This window comes from Tinamus guttatus, unplaced genomic scaffold, assembly GCF_059628265.1.
Source record: "Tinamus guttatus ecotype Peru unplaced genomic scaffold, ASM5962826v1 Tinamus_guttatus_pri_ptg000246l, whole genome shotgun sequence".
Lineage (NCBI taxonomy): Eukaryota > Metazoa > Chordata > Aves > Tinamiformes > Tinamidae > Tinamus > Tinamus guttatus.
The window spans coordinates 3,371,096-3,395,193 of NW_028288780.1; the positions used below are offsets into that span (position 1 = coordinate 3,371,096).

Here is a 24,098-nt window from a genome sequence, read left to right on the forward strand (position 1 = left end):
CGCCCTGGGTGCAGCAAGGGCCGTAATTCAGCCTCCCTGCTCGCTTTCTACAGCTTGACTTGATGATCTTAAAGGTCTTTTCCAGCCGTAATGATTCTGTGATTCCCTGGAGCCTCTGCTGCCCGTGTCCTCTGAGAGCTCTGCCTGGTGGCTCTGCGTTACCCGGTGAACTTCAGCCAGCCTCAAACTTCAGCCTTCAGCTAATCCCGGTCCTGACGTGACGCACAGCCCCTGTTCCCCACAGTGGTAATGAGCAAGCATCATGTTTTACTAGGTGTTTGCTAAGAAATGACAAGTAGAATTTATTTCTGACCTTCCAAACACTTTTACAGAGTTTGCACATTTTTTTTTTCCTTAATTGGCTCCAGTGACAGCTTTCCACAGGCCCCGTGCTGATCCACAGGAACTGGTACTATGCGGGAAAGGTCTGTAAATGCCATAGAAATAGTGCTAAAAAGCCAAACCCGATGTTTTATGCTCCCAAACTCATCCCACTGTGGTTTCTGCCTTTTGCTTAATGTTCTTCTTCCTCGTGTAGCGTACTGTGCGCTCAGAGTGCTCATATACCTAATCAGTCCAGATTTTCACAGTTCCAAATGCTTTAAAACAGAGCTGCAGCAGCACTATTTTAATGCTAAGGAAACAATGTCAGAAAGGCAGTGACTGCGAGCTGGCCGGAGGAGCAGAGCTGCAACCTGCGTTGGCCAGCGCTCGTGTACTGCAACGAGCTCAGCGCGAGGGTCCAAGGGTTTGCAAAGCAGAGAGCCGCCTAAGGAGGCGGTTTGAACCGTGGAGCAACTTAGTCTGGAAGCACCGTAGAGCAAATTTAGAGCAACTTAGTCCGAGCCAATAAAGGAAAGACACAAGAACTTGCTGCGGCAAGTTTAGGGTAAATTGTTGCATCTTTTCTAAAACACCTTTTTTTTTTTTTTTTTTTTTCTTAAAAACCATCCGTAGTCCCTATGAACAGTAAGCTCACTTTCGTAAGTAAGACACACAAACTATTTCCAGTTTTGCAGAATAACAAATTTACTATAAAATACAGGCAGCAAATATTTAAGGAAGCAAAGGGCTGTTTCAGCTCCGACTAAGAATCACTCTCTGCGGTTATCTAGCTGCTTCCAGTGCTGTGAACATAATGTTTTCAGATGGCCACCACCGGGAAATAAGGAACGACTGTTGCTGTGCACGTAATAGATTTGATATTTACCCCTTGAGCCCCTGGGTGTTTTGCATTAACGCTTCCTCGAGGTCCCTTTGGTTCGAGCAACTGAGGAGAGAGGGTTGAGGGCTGCAAGAGGAAAGCACGGGAAAAAAATTCCGAAGTTTTAACTGTACAACAGGTTTGGAGAGCGGCTTCAAAGGACTCCATTAAAAAACAGATATGGTGCCAGAACAAAAGTAAACAGAAAAGGTTGTTTAGTTATTGCAGAATATCTCAGTGGGGACAGCGCATCTAAGAGAAGTCTAGCTTTGAGGCACAACATGGTGTTGATTAGTGCAAATAAACCTCTTCAAGAGTCACCTTTCAGCAATTACAATCAGACGCTGCCTCTGGGGCTTCAAAAGCTTCATTAGCAAACGCTCCTCCCACCGAGAGCCACAAATCTCAGGCACCCCAGAAGTTCTAACTGATGGAGAACTGTCTTGCCTTATTTATTTCTCTTCCAAATGAAAGAAATAACAGGATAATTACATATCCCCTCATTAGGATAAATAGCATTAAAAATCAAAATAGACCCCCTGGAAAAAAAAATGCAGCCTACGGTATAGAAGAGTTAAAGATATTTTTTCCACTTATGTCAGGGTACATTGACATTATATTTTAACCTAAAGGGAATACCTACGAAAAAATGCAGTATAATATTGATATAGCTGAAAGAAAGTTATCAAGAAATATTTTTTCTCTTTTTAGAGATATAAAGATTTGGAAAAATTAGGATTTTCTTATCAAATAACTGCACACACGGAAAACACTTTTTTCTAGTTATTTTATTCTCATCCATTCATAAGATAGAAGAAAAATATGTTTAAAATATGTTTAAGTAAAAGGCAGTTGCTACTGCTTACTGCATTAGCAACATGGCAAAGGCGGGTAGACGTTTTTGCAACACCGGTGTAGATCCATGTCCATGGTACGTGGGAAGATCTCTTGCAGTTTCCACTTCCAGCTTGTGTTCTTACCAACAGAATACTACAACAAGCTAAGTTGACTGCTCTTGCTAATTTGGACGTGAATTAATATTTAGCAGCTGAAATCAATGTTGTACACCAGTGTTCTTCCCTAAAGTACCCCTCTTTATTGACTCGCTGCTCTGTATGCGGTGTTGATACCTGTTTATTCTCATTCTTTATTCGCATTCTGACAGTATTGATGCGTGTGACGTTTTAGGGAACAGGACAAATCCCGAAGAAGTGTAGTACTGTCAGCGCCACTGCATACTGGCACAGGACATAGCTCTACCAGTGCAACTGAGAAACTTTCACTCAATGCAGGTATGTCTGCCAGAATTAAAATAAAAGTGTGGAGCAAAACCAGGGAAGTTCAGATGAGGAATCTGACAGACAAAGTGCCTGGCAGCATGAGGTAGTTGTCGGTTGCTGCTAAATGTAATTTGGTGACATGGTATGAACTCCAGGCTGAGAAGTATGTTTACAATTAACATCCTTTCACACTAATGGGCGTAAATGGAGCCCACACAGCGCGGGGCGCTCAGCAGCCAGCGCAGAGCTGGGCCCTGCACAGGGAGGACGTGGCACGTGATGACAGGGCCGAGCACTGGCTGACACGCCGTGGTCAGCCTCCTGCACAAGCCGCTCTGGATACGCAGCAGTTCTGCGGGGCGAACGGGCTGACGTAGCCGTGAGTACCCTGACTAGGGGACCTTAAGTTCCTGTCACATCTTAATTTCAAATATTTTAGCTGGGAGGGACACAGAAAAGGCGGAGAAATGTTGTCCAAATAAATTGGTGCAAGCCTCGGCTGGCAGAATGAGTGCTGTTTCTCTGCTTATGCTTATAGGCACTAAGGATGTTTTTTAGCTCTTATTAGAAACATCTACATAGCAGAAGCAGCATGAAACAAGAGCCAGCTTTGAAAACAGGGGAGTGAAGCATTCTTTGGAGCTCTTAGTTCCAGAATGATCAAGCATTTTAAGCTTCAAATTTAAATATTAGACCAGCCTCATGTCCAAATCCCTGAAAGCTATTCCCTGTTTTCTATTGTTAGGTTCAATGTGACAGCATACATTCCCATTCCCAAATTGCCCTTCTTTAAGAAGAGGTGCAACTTTAGATTTTAAGCTATGTTATATTAGAGTCTTAATGTGTAATTAGGAAATAAGAAAGTAAAATGGAGTGTGTCTGTGCTTGGCCTAAGAAACCTTCTGGTAAACATTGTCTTTAATAAAATTATACTATAATAACAGTGAAGAGTTGCCAAAAATATATAAATACATCTATCTCAGGAGGTGAAGTTATTAATGAGATTGTCCTTCTATAACTAATCCTGTACCCAGACCACCTCCTATGAGATTATCCTTTGAAGAAATAAGCCTATTGAGAAGTTGTGCTGTGCCACAGAGTCGTGTGGAGCAACTAACCGCAGGGCCACGATGCTGATTGCAAGTGTCTGCCGCCCCGGCACGGAACTGAGCAGCACAAGGCAGGCAGGGACAGCGGCAAGGCGCGACCGGCGTCGCATGGGGCTACGCGGTGGCACCAACGACGGGTCACGTTGCGCCCTTCCTTGTTCAAGGGAGCGGATGGGTCACGCGGTCTATTTCCCAAACAGTTTGGCTTTCGTTTTGTTAAATGACATGCCTGAGTTAAGATATAAAAGAGATGGAAGTGAGTAAGAAAACATTTCATCTTAAAACTGGCATGATACAGAAAATAAGGATAAATTTCAAAATAAATGGCAATGAGAAATTAATTTTCTACATGTTACATTTTGATTTCTGGGGTACTGTCACGGCTCCCCTCAGTGACAGATTTGATCCAGAGCAAAGGGTCTCACGTGCTTCTGTCAGCACAGAGCTGGCAGGAGAGCAGCGCTCAGCGCAGCTGCACGTGGGCTCTGCTGGGAGTTGCAGTTTCTGCAAGTTTTCATCCTACCAATGGACCTCCAGCCAATTTCAAAGTATGACAGTTTAATAGGAAGCAAATACAGATATATAAGTGGCAGTAATGAAGTTCCTTAGAAAATAGCAGCTGTGGATAGGTACTGAAATTCAATACTTATGAGAGCAATGTGGGGGGGAGATGAGAGGGAAATCAATAGATAAATACACACTGGAGAATTTGGAGGATAGTTTAAAGCAGAGTAATACAAAAGTGGGCTGTTCAAGCACCAATGCCTTCTGCGGGAAGAGTAAGAAACCGGTGAGAGATGAACAAAAATGTTGTGAAATTGTAAAGGCTTCGGGGAAGAAAAACGAGCACTCGAAACATACTGTAAAAGCTTGATGGCTGTTGAAGTCTATTTAGCCTGCTCGGTGCGATGGTATTCAAAGCCAGACTTGACATGTGTCTCTCCCTCTGAAATAGATGGGAGGTCTGCTTGTCCTCACTATAATTTTTAATTGAGTTTATGTTCAGTTAGCATAACATGATTGCTCTAACGATGGCTTCTGTCTGTTCATAACAAGGTTAAAACCCAATTAGCAGCTGCAGCTTCTAACAATATTTCACCTCTTGCCAGAAGGCTCCACTAGCATCTGGCTAGCTGCGTGGAACTGGTTCAGCACGCCCGGCACTTTGCAGCGATGACGGGGTCTCCTCACCACCGTGGTGGTGGCCTTCCCTTGGAGCACTGCTGCAAGGGCTCGGGCTGCCCCACCGCGTCCTCCTGGGCCACCCAGTCCCAGCTCTAAACACCCTGTCACAAGAAACATTAACTCAAAAATCAGTCACACCTTCACTTTGCAGTACTTGAGGATTATTCAAAGGTACACAGCTGGTAAGAAAGCTGCTATGATAATACTTTGAATTACATGAGGACTAGCATTTCTTTTCCAGAATAAATTCTATGCTAACAGCTAAATTAGAATGAACAATTGTTCATAATAATCAACAGGCTTCATGAAAACCTGATTGTTATGCTACAAAACCCTCCTTAAAGGCTGTTGTGTCTCATTTCTGCCCAGCTGACCCTCATAAAGTCATTTTCTGTAGCATATCCTTTGCACAAAATGAATTATAGCATGCTTGCTCTCCCCCTTCCTTTCATGGCAAGTCTAGTTTTCCCATTACTCACATCTTCACCCAGAAAATTACCAAGCGTGTTGATATTTATGGGATAGTGTCAATATTTACTTGAAATATCAATTTCAGTGGCCGTACAGACAATTGACCTTGGTTATCTGTACAGTGTATCTTGATCAAAAGCAGGTAAATAACAAATGTGTCATGTTCTGAATTTTAACAGAAAATTCATAGATACTTGTAATTTTAAGATATTCAAGGGAGAAGCTGTCTTGGAAACATAAATAAAGATACTGGCAGCAAGATGAAAATTGTGAATTGTATTGTTTTGTATGTTAGGATGTAGCCTGGGATACTTCTCTCGAATAAAAAAAAATAGCTTAAAAGCAGTTCCAAACTTTTTGTCAAGGTCTACTCTTTCTTTATATAGTAATTTTTGATAGAAAGCATAAATGTCCTTGGAACTTTTTATATCTCCTTTATGAAACTCCCAGTCATTCTTGTACCAGAGCTGTGTAACATGTGCAGATTGTATTTAAAGAAACAAACAAACAAAACTCGTAAGTTAGATATTTCTGCTTTCTTTCCGTGGTCAATTCACTGCTATTCACCTGATCAATCCTCTATACTAGGAGTATACTAGTATTTGCTGCTGGGCAGGGATGACCACAGGACTCTCCTGTGCGCCCTGTGCACCTTCCGCACACCAAGAGCAGTTTCCTTTCGGCTGCCTTTAGGGGCCTGCGGATAAGGAGCGCCACAAAGGGCTCGCATGCAAGGATGGGATGACCTTTACGTCTCTAGGAAGCCCTGACACTGCACAGCTGCAAAGGTGTCCACTTTATTACCAGTTTTCCTGATAACCCTCAGGGAATCTCAAAGGCAAATGCCTCTTTTCCTTCCTGCCAGGTAGTTCTTTGTTGAGAGGCATTTTGATACCAAATGACGTTATAATCAATATTGCTTATTCCAGGTCCCATATGAGGACTACACTTGGTTCCACCCCGTTCCCTTCCTGCCTTCAGATCACAATACACTTTCATTTCACACCAAATCAGAGCTAACTGGCGCCAACAGGCGTCTTCTCCGGAGGTGCCTGATCTGTGGCGGGCACAACCCAGCACTCACGGCCGGTCCGCGGCCCCGCAAACACCTCCCCCTGCGCGGGCGTCGCTCAGAAAATGGCGCCGCGGCGCCGCGGACCGTTAGGGGCGGGGCGGGCGCGGCCGCGCGTGCAGCGCCCGCGGCCCCGCCCCGTGACCTCAGCGCGCGCACCGGGCGCCGCGGCCGTTGCGCCTCACGTGACGCAGGTAACGGTCCCCCGCCGGCCCCCGCCCCGCCCCGCCCGGCGCGGCCTGGCCCCGGCGGCGGCGCCAGGAGCCTGGGGCCTGCCCGCCCCGCAGGTCGGTCACCGCGGGCGGAGGGAGGAAGGACGGGCGTGAGGGGCGGGCGGCGGGGTCTGGGGGGGCAGGTCGGCCCGGGCTGCTCGCCCTTGAGGCGGGAGCCCGCCGAGCGCGGTGACCTCCAGGCGTCTGCGCCGGAGCTGCCGAGGTTGTGGCGAGGGTGACTCTGCGCCCCCCCGAGACGGGACACGGCTCCTCCCTGACACCCCTCCCGCTTCCCTGCCTCTATTTATTTATTTATTTATTTGGAAAGGGAGCATTAGTTTTATTACAGGTAGCTGGCCCCATTTTTAAAAGGAGATGTGGTGAATGCCGAGTACATAATCTTCCTTAAAAAAAAAAAAAAAAAAAAAAAAAGAAATAATACTGTAATGCGTGAGTGATGAATTATGTAGTTCTTCCTTTTCACTTTTTTTTTTTGTTGTTGTTTGTTTGTTTGTTTGGGGGTTTTTTTGAGTGGAAAGTTGCATGTTGTTATATGGCAGTAGCATCTCTGCCAGAAGGAAAAGAAACAAGGGTGTAGGTGGGTATTTCTGATGCAGCCATGTTTGCTCAGGCCCCTAATGCTCTAGTTTCAGTTGTCCGTGACAGACTTCAGAGGTTATTTTATTTTGGCTATTTTTCATTACCTGCATTATTCTATGTTGAGATTAGAGTCATTCTGTCTTAAGAAGTTCAGGAGTTGTATGAGGTTTATAGGAGAAAAGGGCCATAACAGTGGATAAATGAGGCATGGGCCAGGCTTACTAATGGCTTCTGCAGAGCAAGAAACACATTAGCTTTGGTAGCAGGACTTAACGTCTGTCCAAGAAGGTCAGTGAGGATATGGACAAGCAGGAGAACATTGATTCTTGTAAGGATGTAGCATGTTTATGCAACGTGTCTGTTTTATTTATCCAGCTTTTTGCAAGTTTGTTTAATTCTGGCTTCAGAAGTGTTTTGCTGTTATCTTGTCCTTATGTTTACATCCCCTTTGGAAACCAGGGTGGAGTAATTGACAGGACTGTCCCTCCCATTAGCTCACTTCTCAAGTTGAAAGTGCTAAGGCAATAGCTAGTTTGTGGCTCAAGACACACATTCAACACTTCAAAACAGCTGTAGAGGTTTTCAGCTGCTTCATTTACTTTCCCCACTTTAATGGTGCTTTGGTGTATTTACTCTCAGGCTCTCCTTCTGGTTCACTGCTTCTTTCTGATTTTTGACCTTTGGTAGAGATTTAGTTAATATGTTCTTCTGGTTGCTCTTAGCTCGGCTTGATTCCTTGGCAATCACTGTTTTCATTTCAGGACTGATTGAGGAAGCATAGCGGAGTGGAACAATCCTATTTTTCACTCTGCCCACTTTCCTTTGTGCGGATTTTTGACTGGCAGTGTCAAGACTGAGTAGGCTGGAGTCTATGATCATGCTGGTGGTCTTTGATTTGTTTAGTGTTGATGCTGACAGCTGACATCTGTACTGATGAGCTGCAAGCACAAAGAGAACCAGGAAGGTGCTGGTTTTACTGACTGGAATTAATCTGTAGTTAAAATGTAACTGGAACTGCACTGCTGGTGACTTTGTCCGTTTCTGCTTCATAGATGCATAAATTGAGGTATTACTTATTTTTGTAAGGTAGAAATAACACCAGTTGTAGCAGTTTTCTTCACCAGGCATCTTGAGATCTTCACAGGAGTGAAGGAATCCATATCTGGTTTTATAGGTCATTTATTTACAAGTTTTTAGTTGAAATGGGACCCTGAGCCCATTTTGGAATTGAAGTACTTTATGTTATTATGGACATGAGTATTACACGGATTTTGCATCTATTTTCAAATCTTCCTTACAAACAGTTGTTGTTTTCCTGTAGGTTCTTCCTATTACTGGAAAAAAAGAGCCACTGTAGTGTGTTACACCAAGATAATTTTTCTTCTGACTCCCTTCTCTTCAGGTCTTTGCAAAGCACTTTAAACAAAGGCTGGTCGCCCTTTGGGAAGGAGCTGGCACCTGCTCTTAAGATGCACCTGCTGAAGCATGTGTGCAGAAGTTTGGGTTTCACATGAAATAAGATACAAGATAACTTTTAGCAGAAATGTCGTGTATAGTGTCCTAGGTTTTTGTGTCGTTGTGACATCTCAGTTCTTATCATTAAAAATGCGTTAAAATCTTATGAAGTTGTGAAAAGTGCCATGTATGTATGTATCGTGTTTTTGTTGCCCTTCTATCTTAAAGAGTGTAGTGTACGTAGACGATATGTTTTCAACTCTGCTGATATTGCCACAGATGCTCTGAGTTTGCAGAGGACTTAATCTGCTTTCAGAATAGTGCTGGTAGCACTTATATTCCCATACCTGTCTTGAAGCCCTGATTACAGATGAGGTGTTAGCACAGGAGGAAGTCAGTGTTGTAAAAGTTTTGAATCTGTACAATGAGAAATGACAAGTGAGTGTAGATAAGGAAATAATGCTATCCAGCTGAATATATAGGGGATTCCACCTAGCCTTATTATTGCCAATTTGTTGAAAACACTGGAAGGGAAGAGTATATGAAGGCATTGGAGTTTTTTTCTCGTTGTTGATTAAAGAAGGATTATGTACTAATTTCAGTGATACTCCCTTTGGAGAATACTTCCTATTTACCTGGGTAATGAACACAAGTGCTTACTTGGAAAAATCAACATATGGATCATGGTAGCTGGTACTATGAGCTAGCAGTCAGTTACGGTAGCAGATGAGAGCTGAAGGGCTGCAGAAGTCTTGAAAGAGGAGGCAAACAAATTTGGTGCGATAGAGGAGGAGAATTCACTGCCAGGCTGGTGTGTGTAAAGTCAGCAGTGCAGAGAGTTGTCAGTAGCCTGCAAAATGGATGACTGACTTGAGGGTGATTTTTTTAAGACTCGTATTTATTCTAAACTTAGGGGTGTGGAGGGCTTTTCTTAATCTGTATCTTGTCCTTTATATTCTTTCCCAGATAGTTGTAAAGTGTAAACAAAATTAATATTTTTTCTTCACACTGTTGCTGTTCTTTTGCTATTGTAGCAATTACAGCATTGAGATTGGATGGCTTTTAGGTTTAATTATAAGCTACATTTGTGAATTTTATTCTCAGGGTGGGCTTTGATTCCCACTGTGAGTACCAGAGTTGATTTTATTCGGTGTATTCAAGTTTTTTATTTTCTTATTTTTCTTCCTGATTGTGTTCAAAATTATGGGGAACCTGCTTACCTTGTTAAAAACCAAGCAGGAAGTCACCAGAACAAAATAAATGTGGCTGGTTAGGAGAACAAATTAAACTGAGCCTCTTCTTAATGTAACCTGATTTGATTCAATGCCAATGTCAATATGAAGACTTGACTAACACTTTTACCTTGTCAGCTGCATTACACATGGCACCAGAAATTTGAGGCAGTGGGCTTTTTTTTTTTTTTTTTCAAAGTGTAGGTTTCAGTGTGTAGGTTGAAGCTGTTTGCTGAACCTGCCTTGCTTTGGCTTTGTAAAAAGCTACTGCTTTCTTCAGCTGTGAGACAGTAGGTGAGGATGCCAAGAGCCCCAGGAAGCCAATGGGTTAGTAGTCTCTTGCAGTCCCAGAGAAGCAGGACTTGGTACAAGGGGCATCATAACTGCTATGTAAACCTGTGGATGGGAGGGTGGCCATCAGCAAAACTTCCACTGCAGTAAATGCAGCTTCATGGGCAGTAGTGTCCTCTGTTCTGAAGGTAGCTTTGTGCTTAGGTCTGAGCTTTGTTAAAGAGTTTTCTAGCCATAAACTTCATTTTGACTGTGAGACCGAAATGTGCCTGTAATTTAATGACCATTTTTCTGATTAGATTTGTCTTATTAATAGACTTGAATCTTCTGTCTAATAAGCAAACATGAGTCATCTGAAGCTGCTTGCGGCTACACTGAAGTGGCATGGCACTAAACTTCTGGAAAAGCAGGATGTAGTCAGAAAGATATTTTTCCATGGCAAACGATATGTTTCATCAGGAATCTCGGAACCTTTCCTGAGTGGGAGTAATTCCAACTATGTGGAGGAAATGTATTATGCTTGGCTTGAAAACCCTAAAAGTGTGCATAAGGTAAGTTGTCTAAAAGTTATCTGAAAATTTTATTATTAGCTTGAGTGGAGTTGGCTCCTTCTATTTTTAACATTTTTATTAAAAGTCCAGGGAAAGGTTTTGTATAAAATGAAAAATACGAAACTAATTTCCCCACATATTGATTGTTATAAGATGTTACAGCAAAGCAAAAGTACAGACGAGCTGAAGGCATGGTGAACTTGGAGTGAGAAGTCCAGACTAGAAATAAACTGCTGAATAACTTTAAGAATTCTTCTACAGAATGGACATTAAAGAAGTCTTTTAAGTAATTAATTAGATTCTGAAGAAGATCCACGAAGTAAAATGCTTAATATTTTGGTTTACTTACTGTAATGGTTATATCAGGGGATGTGTTACTTAAAGATGAACTTACTACTTAAAGATGAATGTTCATTTCGCTTCCCTTAGGAAGTTGTAATCTTAAAGCTGGATCTGTTGTCAAAGCTCAAGTATTTTGAAAAGTGTTTTGTTCAGTGCCTCTCTCCAGGCTACATACGCTTGTACCTTTTTATTTTTAATCCTTTCTTTTGGGGAAAAATACAAGCGCTCTATTATTTCTATCAAGTTTTCTGCTGACAGTAAGGACTCTGTTATGGTACTTACACATTAAGAAGTTGATGAGAAGTTCAATAAAGTCTAAGAAAGACTAATCAGTAGTGTGGTAGTGTAAATTGCACCCCAGTTGTTTTTACAAATTTATTGTGTGTTCCTTTATTTATGGGGCAAGTATATCAAAATGTCACTTGGTGTTTTAAGTCTGCTCTGTCTAAAGAGTGAGAAATGATGCATACTGAACAGAGAAAAAAGGGTACCAAAATAAGAGTTGTCTTTTTCTGTATGAATTTCCTTCTGTTGGGTGGTGACATACATTCAATGACAACTTTGAAGAGTGCCTGTTAGTCACACAAGAGGCATGTCCCTGCCTCTTGTGTTATGCCTTTAGCTTGAAACTGAAAACACCTTTCCCAGGGTTGACTCCTTTTCTCACATTGTCCATCTTTGATTTTTCTTCATGTACCTGCCAACTAAGTTTCCAAATAGTTCACAGCAAGGCAGCATGTTCTGTGAATGTATTGCATTAATTTCGGAGAAGCCCTGAGCACGTTTGCTCTAGGAGTCTGCATTAACCCTTTATCATAAGGGCCCAATACTGCACTAGTGGCGTGTGGGGCACAAGGGGCCGCGCGTGCAGGGCCGGGTGCTCCTGGCGCTGACCGCGGTGCTGAAGGCCATACCCGCTGGGCCGCAGGGCAAGCGGGGCCTGCAGCTGCGGCATGAAACTTCCTGACACAGCGGGCCTAGGACACACGGCAGACTTCAGCTAAGGCACTCACTTACTCAGGGTGTTCTGGCTAATTATTTAATGGACATGGTAAAAATCCTGCCAACAGACTGTCCAATTCATCCGCCAGGTCTAGCACAGCTTGGAGGCAGATTCTGAAGGGGGAACACATTTTGTAGTTTGAACAGCAGCTAATAAATTAGCAGAAGTGATTTAACAGAGGAATGTCGACATGCTGATTGACTAGAGTGTGTTCCAGAGAATGTATCCCAAGTAATTCAAGGTGTATTTTGGAAATGTGTGACTTCTTTTCCAGGTTAAAGATATCCCAACATAATGAACTAAAGTGAATTCATTGCGTCTCAATTACGAGGCTTGAAAGGATGTGGTTGATGAAAATTATGAATTGCTTCACAAGGATTCTTGTCTGAAAAGCAAGCCTCAGGGAGGGAGGAGGCAGCAATGATTAATTTGTCTTTGTTTCATTAATGGATTTAATTTTTAGTTTCTTGAAAGCCGCCTCCTCTCTTCAGCTAAAAGCTGTAAGTACTCCTGGAAGAATTTTGATTGACGGAAATTGTTCAAATTGAACTTAAAATAATACTTAAAAAAGAGGCCAGGGGGGCAGATGGGAAGTGTTGAGAATTCAAGTCAGCCTGTATATTCTTAAATATTCAGAAGAATGCCTAGCATATTTTCATGGTTCCAGAGGAAGTTGTGAATTCATCATTCTGCTACAGAAATTTGTGGAAATGTAGAAAAATCATGACAAGCGAGACCTACAGCTCGTGCGTTATTAGTTATGGTGGTGGTTAATGTTTTCAATCTCTCTGCAGGCCACTCGTAGTTTATTGCATTATCCAATATGTCCGTCATGGTTTAGATATCTAATCTGTGTTAAGCTCTTAGACATTACAATAAACTAATAAATATTTTTCTTCTTTGTCTTCTTACTGTTTCCTTTTCTTGGATATCTCCTTTTTGGAGGGAATGTGCCCCTTCTCTTTGATGAGAGGAAGTGTTTATTGTTCTTGGACTTTTAAAATCGTGCTTCATTCACTTTTACTTGGAAGCTTCAATTAATCAAGCCTCCTCAAATAATTCTTCTCTCAGAAGAGTTTATTGGACATGTCTTTTCATATATTTATGTTTAAAGCTGCTATTTAAAATATGACTCTCATGTTACTGTCAGTGTTACTAGTGTTTTTCCTATAGATAGATCTCTCCTTTATTTATGTACTGTAATTGTGTATCTAGGAATACATATTTGTATCCAGCGAACCTTTTATTCCTTGTGCAAATCCATTCCTGGTGATTTCCTGCTTTTCCTTGTCTTTCGTATTTCTTCTCCTTAAAGTAGCCAGAACAACGATCAGAGTAAAATGACATGGGCTCTGAAAAAGGCATCATTATTTTTGCTCGGAGTGTGGTGTCAGGGCCATAGATCATAACAGAGAAGCCTGACAAGGCTCAGTTATTACTATCACAAGATTAATTACAAAACTGCATGGTTGGATATTGAGTACATAATGCCAACCATGTTATACTATATGCAGCCATTCTACCGTGAGTATGTGATTGCTTCTTCATTCTGTGCACTTGGAAAAAGGGGCTTTTGGCTTTGACTTTTCTTTTTCCCCCACAACTAATGATGTAGTGGCGCTCGGTACTTTGTGCATTCTAAGGCTTTGCTGTCCTTATTGCAGATGAGATATATTATAATGCTGCTAGAAAAAACAAACCTTAAAGCTAAGTAATACATTACTTGTTTTAATATGTATAGTGATGTTTATTGTATTAGAATAAAATATTTGTCACTGAATCCCTTGAGTTATATTAATGCAGAAATTAAAAGCGTTATTAATTACAAGATAAATTCTCTGACTAGAAGAAGAAAATAGAGGAATGTATCATATTATCACTATGTGAATTTATTTAACCTTTTTTTCCTCACAGAGGTATTTAGGAAAAAAACAAAAACAAAAACCTATTGCAAGTCTCTTCAGATAATTCCCTTCTAACCTCCAAACCTGTGGTGTTGCCCTTTTTTTAAAAAACTTTACTCATTTAGTTGAGAGGCCTCTAGATATGCTGGTCTTTTGTATGATCATCCGCGGTAAGTGCTGCTGTGGTAGACTGGCATTGATACACAAGACTTGAAGACTATAATCTGGTATCAATCTTGAAAGATGCTATAGAAATTTTTAAAGGCTTTGATGGATGTGTGTACAGAAAAAAAACTAATTTTCTGTAGCCAAATGATATATTTTCCCTCCCCTCTGATTAAACGTCAAGCCTGCTCACCAAATCAATAATAGGAAAAAATAGTGTGGGTTCCTTCTGTCCCAGCAGGCTGCATCTTCAGATGTAAACATTCTGAAGGTATTTCTTTGTGAGTTTGCCTGAAAAAAAAGGGGGCTCTGCTTATTCTCCTTAAACATGTAGCATTCGGGACAAATCTGTGTGAATTGTGTTAGCAGCTCTCCCAGAAAACTACTCATCCAAAAACACATTTAACTGTTTGTAGGTCTTTAATTTTTTATGTTTAAATCCAAAGCTTTTGACACACACACACACACACACACACACACACAAAAGCAATAGTTGTATTATGATCATCATTGTCTGTGGAAAATTTTAGGAAGGAACCTTAACATAAATGAGATATTCCTTATTAAACTTATGTATGAAAAGTGAATGTCAGATTTGTCATGTTAATTGGCCAAACGTGTACAGAGAACCTCTTAATTTAATGAAAAAAAAAACTTCAGTCTAAGTAGTCTTAGTTGTACTACATGGAGGCTGTTGTTAGTTACCATTGCAAATTGTCAGATTAGTTATTGTACAGGTATAGAATAACAATGCTCTTCTTAATTTAGGGTAAGATTGTGTACAGAGAGAAAATATTGTTGTGATTCCTGTAGACCTCTTGCAGTATCTTGCATAAATGCAGATTTCTAACTTCAACTAAGCTGGTCAAGTGTCAAGTTAAGAAGAAAAGAGGAAATAGGCACAAATGAAAGGAAGAAACTCTTCATCATCATGGTAGGACCTGACCAGCAAGCATGATCTGACTGCCTGAGTTTGCCACAGCATATGAAAATTAGGTCAAGTTTAGATCAAGTCTGCCTAGAACTTGAATTTGACCAAAACAAAACATTTGTGTAGAGGGGCTAGAAGCCAAGTTCCCTTATTTTCTTTGAGATGACTAATTTCCTTTCTTTTTCCTTCTCCGTAACCATGTCTAGTCCTGGGATTTGTTTTTCCGAAATGCTAATGCTGGCCAAGCATACGACCCTCACTTACCAGATCGGTTAGAAAAAAAGGCATCGTTTCTTCAGAGCCATGGCCTGGCCCAAACACCGGGCAAAGCAGAGAAACTTGTAGAAGATCATCTTGCCGTGCAGTCCTTGATAAGAGCATACCAAGTAAGTGCATTTCTGGTAGCTGGGGGAGAACATCCGCCTGGCAAACAATGTGGATGTTGTTGGCCTGGCCCAGCTGCTGCAGCTGAACAACTGGTGCCCTGGGTGCCCACCCCCTCGGGGAACTCCTCGCTGCTCTTGCGCTGAGGCTCTCGCTGGAGCTAGAGCGGCGTGCAAAGGGCACGAGAGAGACTCGGGTTGTGCCCGTTCACTGAGTGCAGGAGCCTGGCGGGTCGTGTCTTGGCCACGGCTGCTCACTAGTCTGCATGCAGATTTCTCTTTTGGTCTCGAATTCAGCAGGTTAGGTGTCCAAAATGGAAAACTAAGGGATAGTTACTGCAAATAGTTTTGCTTCACGTAAAGAGAGTTGTTCTAGACATACAGTGATATTGTCTGAAGCAGTGAAATCTAGTGAATGTTCTGAGGTGTGCAGTAGTGAACTTTTCCTTGTCTTTGACAGTGAACTTTTCCCTGATTTGAATCAGGGAAAGCATGTGTATGGTTCTAGATATACTATATTTTTTAAGAAAGAAGGAAACGTGTTTGCTTTGTTATGCTAAGTTAGTTAGAACTCTCGAGAATCCTGATTTTTGGTAGGATTATAGGTAGAAGAAGAGAGAAGAAATGATGAATTCAGTACTCTTAGCCTCCCAAAATTCACCTTCCTCTGAGTTTGATTCAGCTTTGAATTTCTTCTAGAGAATTTTCAAAGTTGACTTTGTTTCACACTTTTATTTAAAACCTTCTGTTGAGTTAAGAAATTAATGTTTAGCTTTTTTCTCCCCTAAAAGAAAAAAAAAGTTTTTTGTAAGTGTCACAGTGTTTTTGGCTTGATGTTTTCTAAATGTTAAACAAATTTTAACTTTTTATTTAAATGTGTGTTTTATATCTTAATTTCAATAAAACAGTTAGAAAAAAACTGTACATGATCTAAACATCTAAGTAGATGGGGGTTGAGCGAAATATTCTAGTTTGATTTTAAAAATGAACATGTTCAACTTGGGAAATTGCACTTATTAAAAAAAGTTTGCAGTTTGGCTCTACAGTTCTGTTCTGCTCACCTGCAGCTTCTCTGGCTTCTGAACATCTCACGCTGTGATGGATGAGATGGTGCACAAACCCCGCTTGATGTTAAGGATGTATAGTGTTTTATGAAGTGATGTCTATATATAATAAGGGGCAAACCCCTTCAATTTTGGAAGTGTAAATTTGGAAAAAAGATTGTGTTTTTTTCCTTTTTTTTTTTTTTTTTTTCTTTTGTGACTGTCATTAGTTGGAAAATAGGCAAGACTTCAACCTGAGAATATTAAATACTTAGAGAAAATCTTACCAATGCAAAAACCATTTCAATGGCCTACAAAATATCAATCTTGTTTACAAGCCTTTTTTTTTTTTTTTTTTTTTTTTTTTGCTGTTCCGTACACATGGATATGTAATAACTGATTTTGATTCAGCTTAGTAATTGTATAAGTCAGGTTGCACAGAGAGGTTGTTGAGCCTCTGTCCTTGGAGATATTTGAAAACTGTCTGGGCAAGGTCCTGAGCAACCTGCTCTGGGTCCCTTCCAGCCGCAACCGTTCCATGATTCTGTGATATTTCTCCTCACATTAAATGACCTGGCAAACCAGGAACAGGGTAAAACACGATTCACATACATTCCTAAAATAATTTTTCTCTGAGGGGGGAAAAAAAAAAAAAAAAAAAAAAAAAAAAAAGAAAAACAAGGCATCTGTTTTCCCAAGAGCTACAAAGTGCTTTCCAAACGATAAATCAAACTGCAGTACAGAAATATGGTATATTTGTTTCAATGGCCACACTTGCTGTAAGTTGCAGTGCAAAATTTTTTAGCCAGACAACTTCCTGGTGCCTTGCAATTTGTTAGTTATAATACTAACGCAGTATTTAATTAGGTAGTGGACAAACAGCAGACAGTGGACAAACTGCCATTTCCTTTTGCCTTTTTTGTACAGTCCAATGTGAAGAAATCTACAGGCTGCAAAAAACTGGTATTACTGTGGGGTTTGTCTGTCAGGACACAGTCTCACAAACTGTACTTGCAGGATAAGCTATCCTTAACAGTAAGCAGTAGGGTCGTTAGAAAGTGTGTAAAAACTAGTCTTTCAGATCAACTCCTGATTGCAAAATATATTGCGATCTCTCAACATCATTGGGATTTAGTACTTAGCTCCCAGTTTTTTAAAGGTAACACTAATTATGTGAATCCTCTTGCCTTTTGGCTTTGTTCTTGCCTTTATGGGCAGTAATGTCTGCTCTGAAATTGGAACACAGCTTTTTGTTTCCAGCTTTCTGGAAAGGATACATGGGTAGAAGAGAAGATAGTTTTGATTTTCCCCAGCCTGTACTATTGAATCTTATACCTGCCTTTGAATTGTGTAAACGGATCAAATAGTAAACAATAGATGGCTAGATTTTTGTGTAAATAGTAACTGTTGCGTAGATTATGTTTTTGTGACACTGCAGTGCTTACAGTGTTAGCTTACGCACATACCTGTGGCAGAAATTGCTTGTTTCTCATTTCAGTGTGTAGAGATATTAAAATCTTAATTATAGGACATATTGTGTTTTAATTAAAACACAGCCCATCCTGGAGTGTAATATGACACAGTTTTTTACAGACTTGCTCTTCTGAGGTTTAGAGTTCTTGCTAATACTCTCTCTCCTCCTTTAATACTGCAGAGCAGACGTATCTTGAGGAGGTGAGTTCTTTCCTGTTGACGATGCCTGAGACAGAATTGCTTGCTTAGTTCCAGTCAGATACACTTGGTGCTGCTGTAAACAATGAGGTGGCACAGATGTTGCCGTGGGCATCATTTGGCCTGTCGAAGCTTTATTACTGGTGATTCATAAGGTGCAAAGAATCTCAGAGGCCAGGCTGAATTTACAGGGCTGATGATTCTTTTTTATATTTAACAAAAACAAAACAACTTATTTCTATTAGTTTGTAAGTACATTTTGGTATGCACTATCCTGTGAATATAGAACATTTGAATAGTCTTTTTAAAAGTCACTCCTTACAGATAACCCCCATTTTACACACTAGTGAGAGTGATTATGTGCAGTAAAGCTGCAGTTTATTAGTATTTTTTTCAGAGACAATTAGTATATTAGCAGTGTGACTAAAATTCTACCCAAGTGATCTGAATTCAGCCTTTAGAAGAAAAATAAAATGGGAAAAATTCACGTATTTGCCTGCATGAAAAGCTTCTAATGACTTAATTCAGAAGAATTAATAAGAAGAATACACAAGGGTATTTATATATATATATATATATATATATATAAATGTATAGTACTCGCACATAAACCCACACATACATAGATACATATACATCTTTTATTTGTGGCTGTGTTTAAATTAGTTATTCCTTCTGTAGTACTGTTGCTCATTAATATAAAGCACTGTAATATAAAGTCTGTAGCAGTTTATAGCTTGTATTGACCAGCATTACTAATAAGTGACAGCTGGCTAAATTCCCCATTGGTGTATTTGATGCATTAAAGTTCATTCATATCACACATACGAAATTCCCAAACCTTCTTGAATGAAAACTAGGTTGACTGTGTTGTGGGGGTTACTCTCTCATGTGGAATAGAGCTCATGCAGACAGATCCCTTCACTTGCAATTGAAACCTCTTTGGCACCAGTATGTGTGTTAGGTCAGCGGTGCTGTACGTTGGTGTCCTCCAGTCGCTTCAAGGAGGATTCGGGCAAAAATACATGGTGATTGAAATAGCAAAAGATAGAATCTATAGGCTAGTCACACTAAGTTCACACTAATTTTATCCAGAAATTTAAGAGTACAATCGTCAAATCTAGTATTTTTCTTTAGTTAGTCTTAAATGTAATTCTACATTAAGTGGCATGTTAAACAAAACTTATGTTCTCAGGTGTAGGCAGCAGTTTTTAAAAGAGATCGTATACATATCCAGTAGTATAACGCTTATTTTCTGTTCTTGCAGCATAATTTGGGAAACCTGCACCTCTTACCATTAACTATGTCTACTTATTATTTGTGCTGTGGAGATATATCAGTCTTTCTCTCTTTATTTTTATTTTTTTTAAATCTTTCTGACTTTCATTAACCTGATAATGTTTTTCATCCATTTTCCTTTCTTTTCAGATTCGTGGCCATCATGTGGCTCAGTTAGACCCTCTTGGAATTCTGGATGCAGACCTGGATTCATTTGTTCCATCTGACTTAATCACTACCATTGATAAACTTGGTAAGTATCTGATACTGTGTCCAAAGAGAGAGAAAAAAGAAAAAAAGCAACTGTCGTCTTCAAAGTTATTGAGATAATTGCAAAAGCAATTCACTATACTAATAACTTAATAACTGTTTTTGATTAAATTAATAAGACTCTATTAGGTGTTCAGAGCACGGGCGAGTGTTGGCAGGCCAAAATGAATTTTCTTAAACCTTAGAATAGTTTCTCCAGAGCATTGTGACTTGCCAGAGGAGTGATCCTGAAACCTTCAGGTGCGCAAGCAAGCAGTGCTGAATACTGAACCAAGGGGTGTGTCTGAGAATGTATCCAGTGTGAAATTGGAATTTGTGCAGGAAACAATTTCTAATGCAGGGCAGGCGCAGCAAAAAGAGAGAAGGATCTTAAATGTTGTCTGTTCTCAAAAATCCAGACCGTCATAGCTTGAGTGTTCCAGGAAATGTGCAGAAGGCCTCTGATGCTGTGGAACGTAGTTGGTATTAGACTTTCCTGTGTGTTTTCTTTGACCCACCTTCTGTTTTTCTCAAGAAACCTTCTGGTAGGAAGTTTCTTTTGGCAGCTTATCCTACAATGCTAGTTAGAAGTGTTCCTACTGCACAATAGGAGGTCTGGGATTGCTGTCAGAAACTCTTGGGGTTCAAGAAGACTTTTTCTCTTTAAACATGAAGTGATGCTTCAGTAAATATGGGCTGCTCGAGTACAAAGCACAGATGTTCTGTTTGTGGCCAAATCACTCTTGTACATGTCCTATTTTTTGCATGACAGCACATGACGAGCCTGCGAAGTCTGAAAGAAAGCAAGGAGGAAAAAATATGTAGGGTGTAGCACTGCTTTGTTTCATCTGACTTTAAAAAGCAAACAAACTCTCTTTTGTTTTATAAAAAAACAAAGATAATTTTGTCCTGGAAAAAATATATTAAAGTAGGAAAAAAACAGATTCAGTGATGTCTGTACAAGGACATAATAGTGATACACAGACATCTATTTTGATTACTCCAAATTTATCAATTTAAATATAGTAAATCAAAATTAATACTTATACTAATATTTATATTTGCATTAATTATTAGTAACAATATGAACATTATAAATATTAACAATATTAAAAACACAAAATAAGTGTTTATATGTTAAAACACAGAATATATGACAGTACAGTGCAGTAGAAGTGGTTGCAACACAGTATTATGGCCTGGCTTCTATCTATATAGGCTTCTGTGTATCTATATGCGAAGTTCTATAGTTATTTAATTTTCAAATTGCCTTTTTTTTCATCTTTTATTTTCAAGAAATTGGTTTAAACAGTAATATAGAGCACTCTTCTACCCTAAGTTTTGTGCAGACTCTCAGATCAGTGATAAATATGTGTGTGCAATATATCCAGAATCAAGATAGGTCAAAATTAGAAATACAGAAAATATTTTTTAGTTTTGAAAATATTTTAACGCGCAAGTGCACTCGCATTATTTTAAACTAATTTCTGTAGTCCTAGATACTGAAAATTGTATTTATGTACTTTGTGTTTAATAAGCATGTACCTTTTTCCATTGAAATAAGCTATTTTTTCTTTCTGTATTATCAGGTCAAGGTTAAACTTTGTCCTGCAAAGCCTTTAATGTGCATTGATATTTGTCTATTTTGTTTTGTGTATTTTTGCTTTCAAAACCGTATGGTAGTTAAATTTACTAAACTAAATTTGCAGACAGAATGAGTTTAGAGATCTCTGAATCCAGATGGGATGATATGCTTAAACCAGCTCTTGTTTCATGGAGAGGAAAAAAAAGTCTGTATGTTTTATAAAACATAGCTGATGTAGGAAATACTGTTGTACTGCTACTTATATACGTTTCATACCAAATTTCTTATAAATTCCAATTATTTGGCTTCTTGAGTCAAGTAACAGCTACTTATTGAATACATTTTCTTTTAAATCCATAGCAAAGTACATTTTATGAATGGATGCCTCCAAAATATTCACGCTGTAAATCCTTAATCTGCTTTTTTCTTTCTTAACATGACTTTATTAAATTTCAGTTGGTGGAGCTTTGGAATTTTTTTTTTTTTTTTTTGGTCTCCTGCCCTGCTTCTCAAACTACGCACCTCTTGCAGGGTTTTATGGTTTGCATGAGTCAGATTTGGACAAAGTCTTTCATCTGCCCACAACCACCTTCATAGGAGGAAGTGAGACCAGTCTTTCTTTACGAGAGATCATCAGGCGGCTGGAGGTCAGTGTGACACTTCTGATTTGTGACCTCATCTCAACAGAGTGAACTTTTTCCAGAAGCTGTCAGCTACAAAGAACTTGGTCTTTGCTAGGCATTGATAGCACATCTGAAAACATCAGGTGGCATTAAAGGAGTTGGTGGGCTGTTACCACAGATGCTAACACTTTTCATTAGCTGAATGTCTCAGCTATGTAGATTTGGATTAGTGTAAAAGAGGTCAATATAGTAGAACTAATTCAGGACATAATTTTACAAAAAGTTTGTGCTGCCTAAAAGGAGTAGAGACCTTAGAACTTTAGTTGATGTTGTTTTGTTTCCTGTCACAGGAAAACCTCTACTCGACGTGGGCAGGGTTTGCTCTTGCCACCCTGACTTTAGTGGGATTCTTACCTGAATGTGTGGGTTAAGTACCAAATTCATTTAAAAAAATGAAAATGTAGCTTTTAAGACTGGTGGTCCTTGCTTTCATCCCCAGTCCCTTTCCTACAGTCTGGTTCTCTGACAGGTGATCCGATTATGTCATATGAAGTCATCAAAGCTGGTTGACAATTAAAAGAATAATTATAATTGGATGGGAACTCCAAACAGCAAGTAGGGCTAATAATAAATTTATTAAGTGCTGAAGTGTTTAAAGTGAACTGAGTGTTCCCAAATGTGGTTTGTTCAGGATCTTGTAGTACAAAACATGTGAAGATTTTAAAGGCATGGCAATAAATTCTGTTGCATAAAAAGGGATATAAGTGAGGAAGATGAATTACAGAAATGAGTTGCAAGAATAAAAATAAGTAATTTAGTGAGCATAGAGGAGATCTTTGGCTTTGTCCTGTTGTAAGTATGAGAAATGTGTTGACTTGTGTGTCTGACATGCTTTTACTGAGGCTGAAATATCTGAAGAAACCTTTCATTTTTCCTCCCTTCCTTTCTCTGCACTCAGCTTTTTGAATTCTTTCTCAGATTTCTAGCCTTCTGAGACTTGTCAACTATCAAATATATTCATGAGACTTCATAATAATCTTCTGATTATCTTTATTTCTTGGCCTCAGATGACATTTAAAAAAAAATCAGTGGGTAGATTTAGTTAAATTACTTGAAATCTTTGTTAATGCACTCAAAGACTGCATTATGCCCAATTGTGAGATAGGTGAAATATGCCAGTCAAATCAAGGCAAGTGTTTTGACCTACTTGTCCATGAACTCCTAAAGGTGTTTTGTTGGTGTTTTTACCTTCTAGAATACCTACTGCCAACACATTGGCCTGGAATTTATGTTCATCAATGATGTGGAGCAGTGCCAGTGGATTCGGCAGAAGTTTGAGACACCAGGTGTTATGAAGTTCACTAATGAGGAGAAGAGGACTTTGCTGGCAAGGCTGGTGCGCTCAATGAGGTAGGCTGGGCTGGTGCTGGGCAACCCCTCTGCTCTCTCTGCAATAGCTGAGTGTCAGCTGGCACGGGAAGCTCGTGAGCTCTCTAGGTTCTGCTGGGTGGCAGTGAAATCTGGACTACAGGGGTGTACGCCTGTGTGGGGACAAGCCTTTCTAGCTTCTCCCATCCGTGAGCAACTGCCTAAATAAGACTTGGTTCTCATAGCAGCAAGCACCTGCAGCCCTTATGAAGTCAGTGGCATATGGGTTGGCAAGCTGTGGCTGTGAAATACTGCAATTCTGCAAACCTTGTAGCAGTTCACCTCAGGTGTTGAACTTTCTGCTTGTGCACTACTGGCTCCGCTTGCAACTGCAAAGAGAAAACTGTGTGTGCAACCACCACTTTGCTCCCTCCTGTGGGAGCAAATGAAATGGGAACCCCCCTTTCAGCTTATATAAGCTGATATAGCCCTGCTGGCCTCAGAAGAATCATGGCAGTTTATTTTAGCTGAGAATCTAGCTTGTTGCCTGAATGCCTGAGTTGTAAAGGTATTGTTGGGTGAGCTAAGGCGACATTGCTGTGTTACGGCAACATTTCATTTCATTGCTTTTAGGACTTCAATCTAAAGAGGTAAATGTCAGCATCCTGAGTGAGGACTAAGCTGTGTATTAATGCATTATGGCCATGTTATCAGCCCAGACACTGCACAGATGATGTAACAAAATAGTTATGTTCATAGAGATTTATTTTCCTTTGCATTCCATATCTCCCGGCTTTGCAACAAACAACCCTTTCAGTGTTTGTTAAAAGGCACTTTTTAACCACTCACATTGCCTCTGGCACAAATGCATTAAAGAGTGAAAAAACATAG

The 24,098-nt window shown here is 40.0% G+C and overlaps 1 protein-coding gene across 1 annotated transcript in view; it reads left to right on the forward strand.

The window, feature by feature from the left end:
• The first annotated feature begins 6,542 nt into the window (after positions 1-6,542).
• The window catches only part of OGDHL (oxoglutarate dehydrogenase L), a 43,299-nt gene continuing 25,743 nt past the window's right edge, over positions 6,543-24,098 (forward strand). Inside the window, exons 1-6 of the mRNA XM_088526365.1 lie at positions 6,543-6,608; positions 10,428-10,662; positions 15,214-15,393; positions 19,533-19,635; positions 21,748-21,863; positions 23,095-23,249. Of these exons, the coding sequence (XP_088382491.1) occupies positions 10,456-10,662; positions 15,214-15,393; positions 19,533-19,635; positions 21,748-21,863; positions 23,095-23,249 (761 nt within the window). The 5' untranslated portion in view covers positions 6,543-6,608; positions 10,428-10,455. The remainder of the gene's footprint in view (positions 6,609-10,427; positions 10,663-15,213; positions 15,394-19,532; positions 19,636-21,747; positions 21,864-23,094; positions 23,250-24,098) is intronic.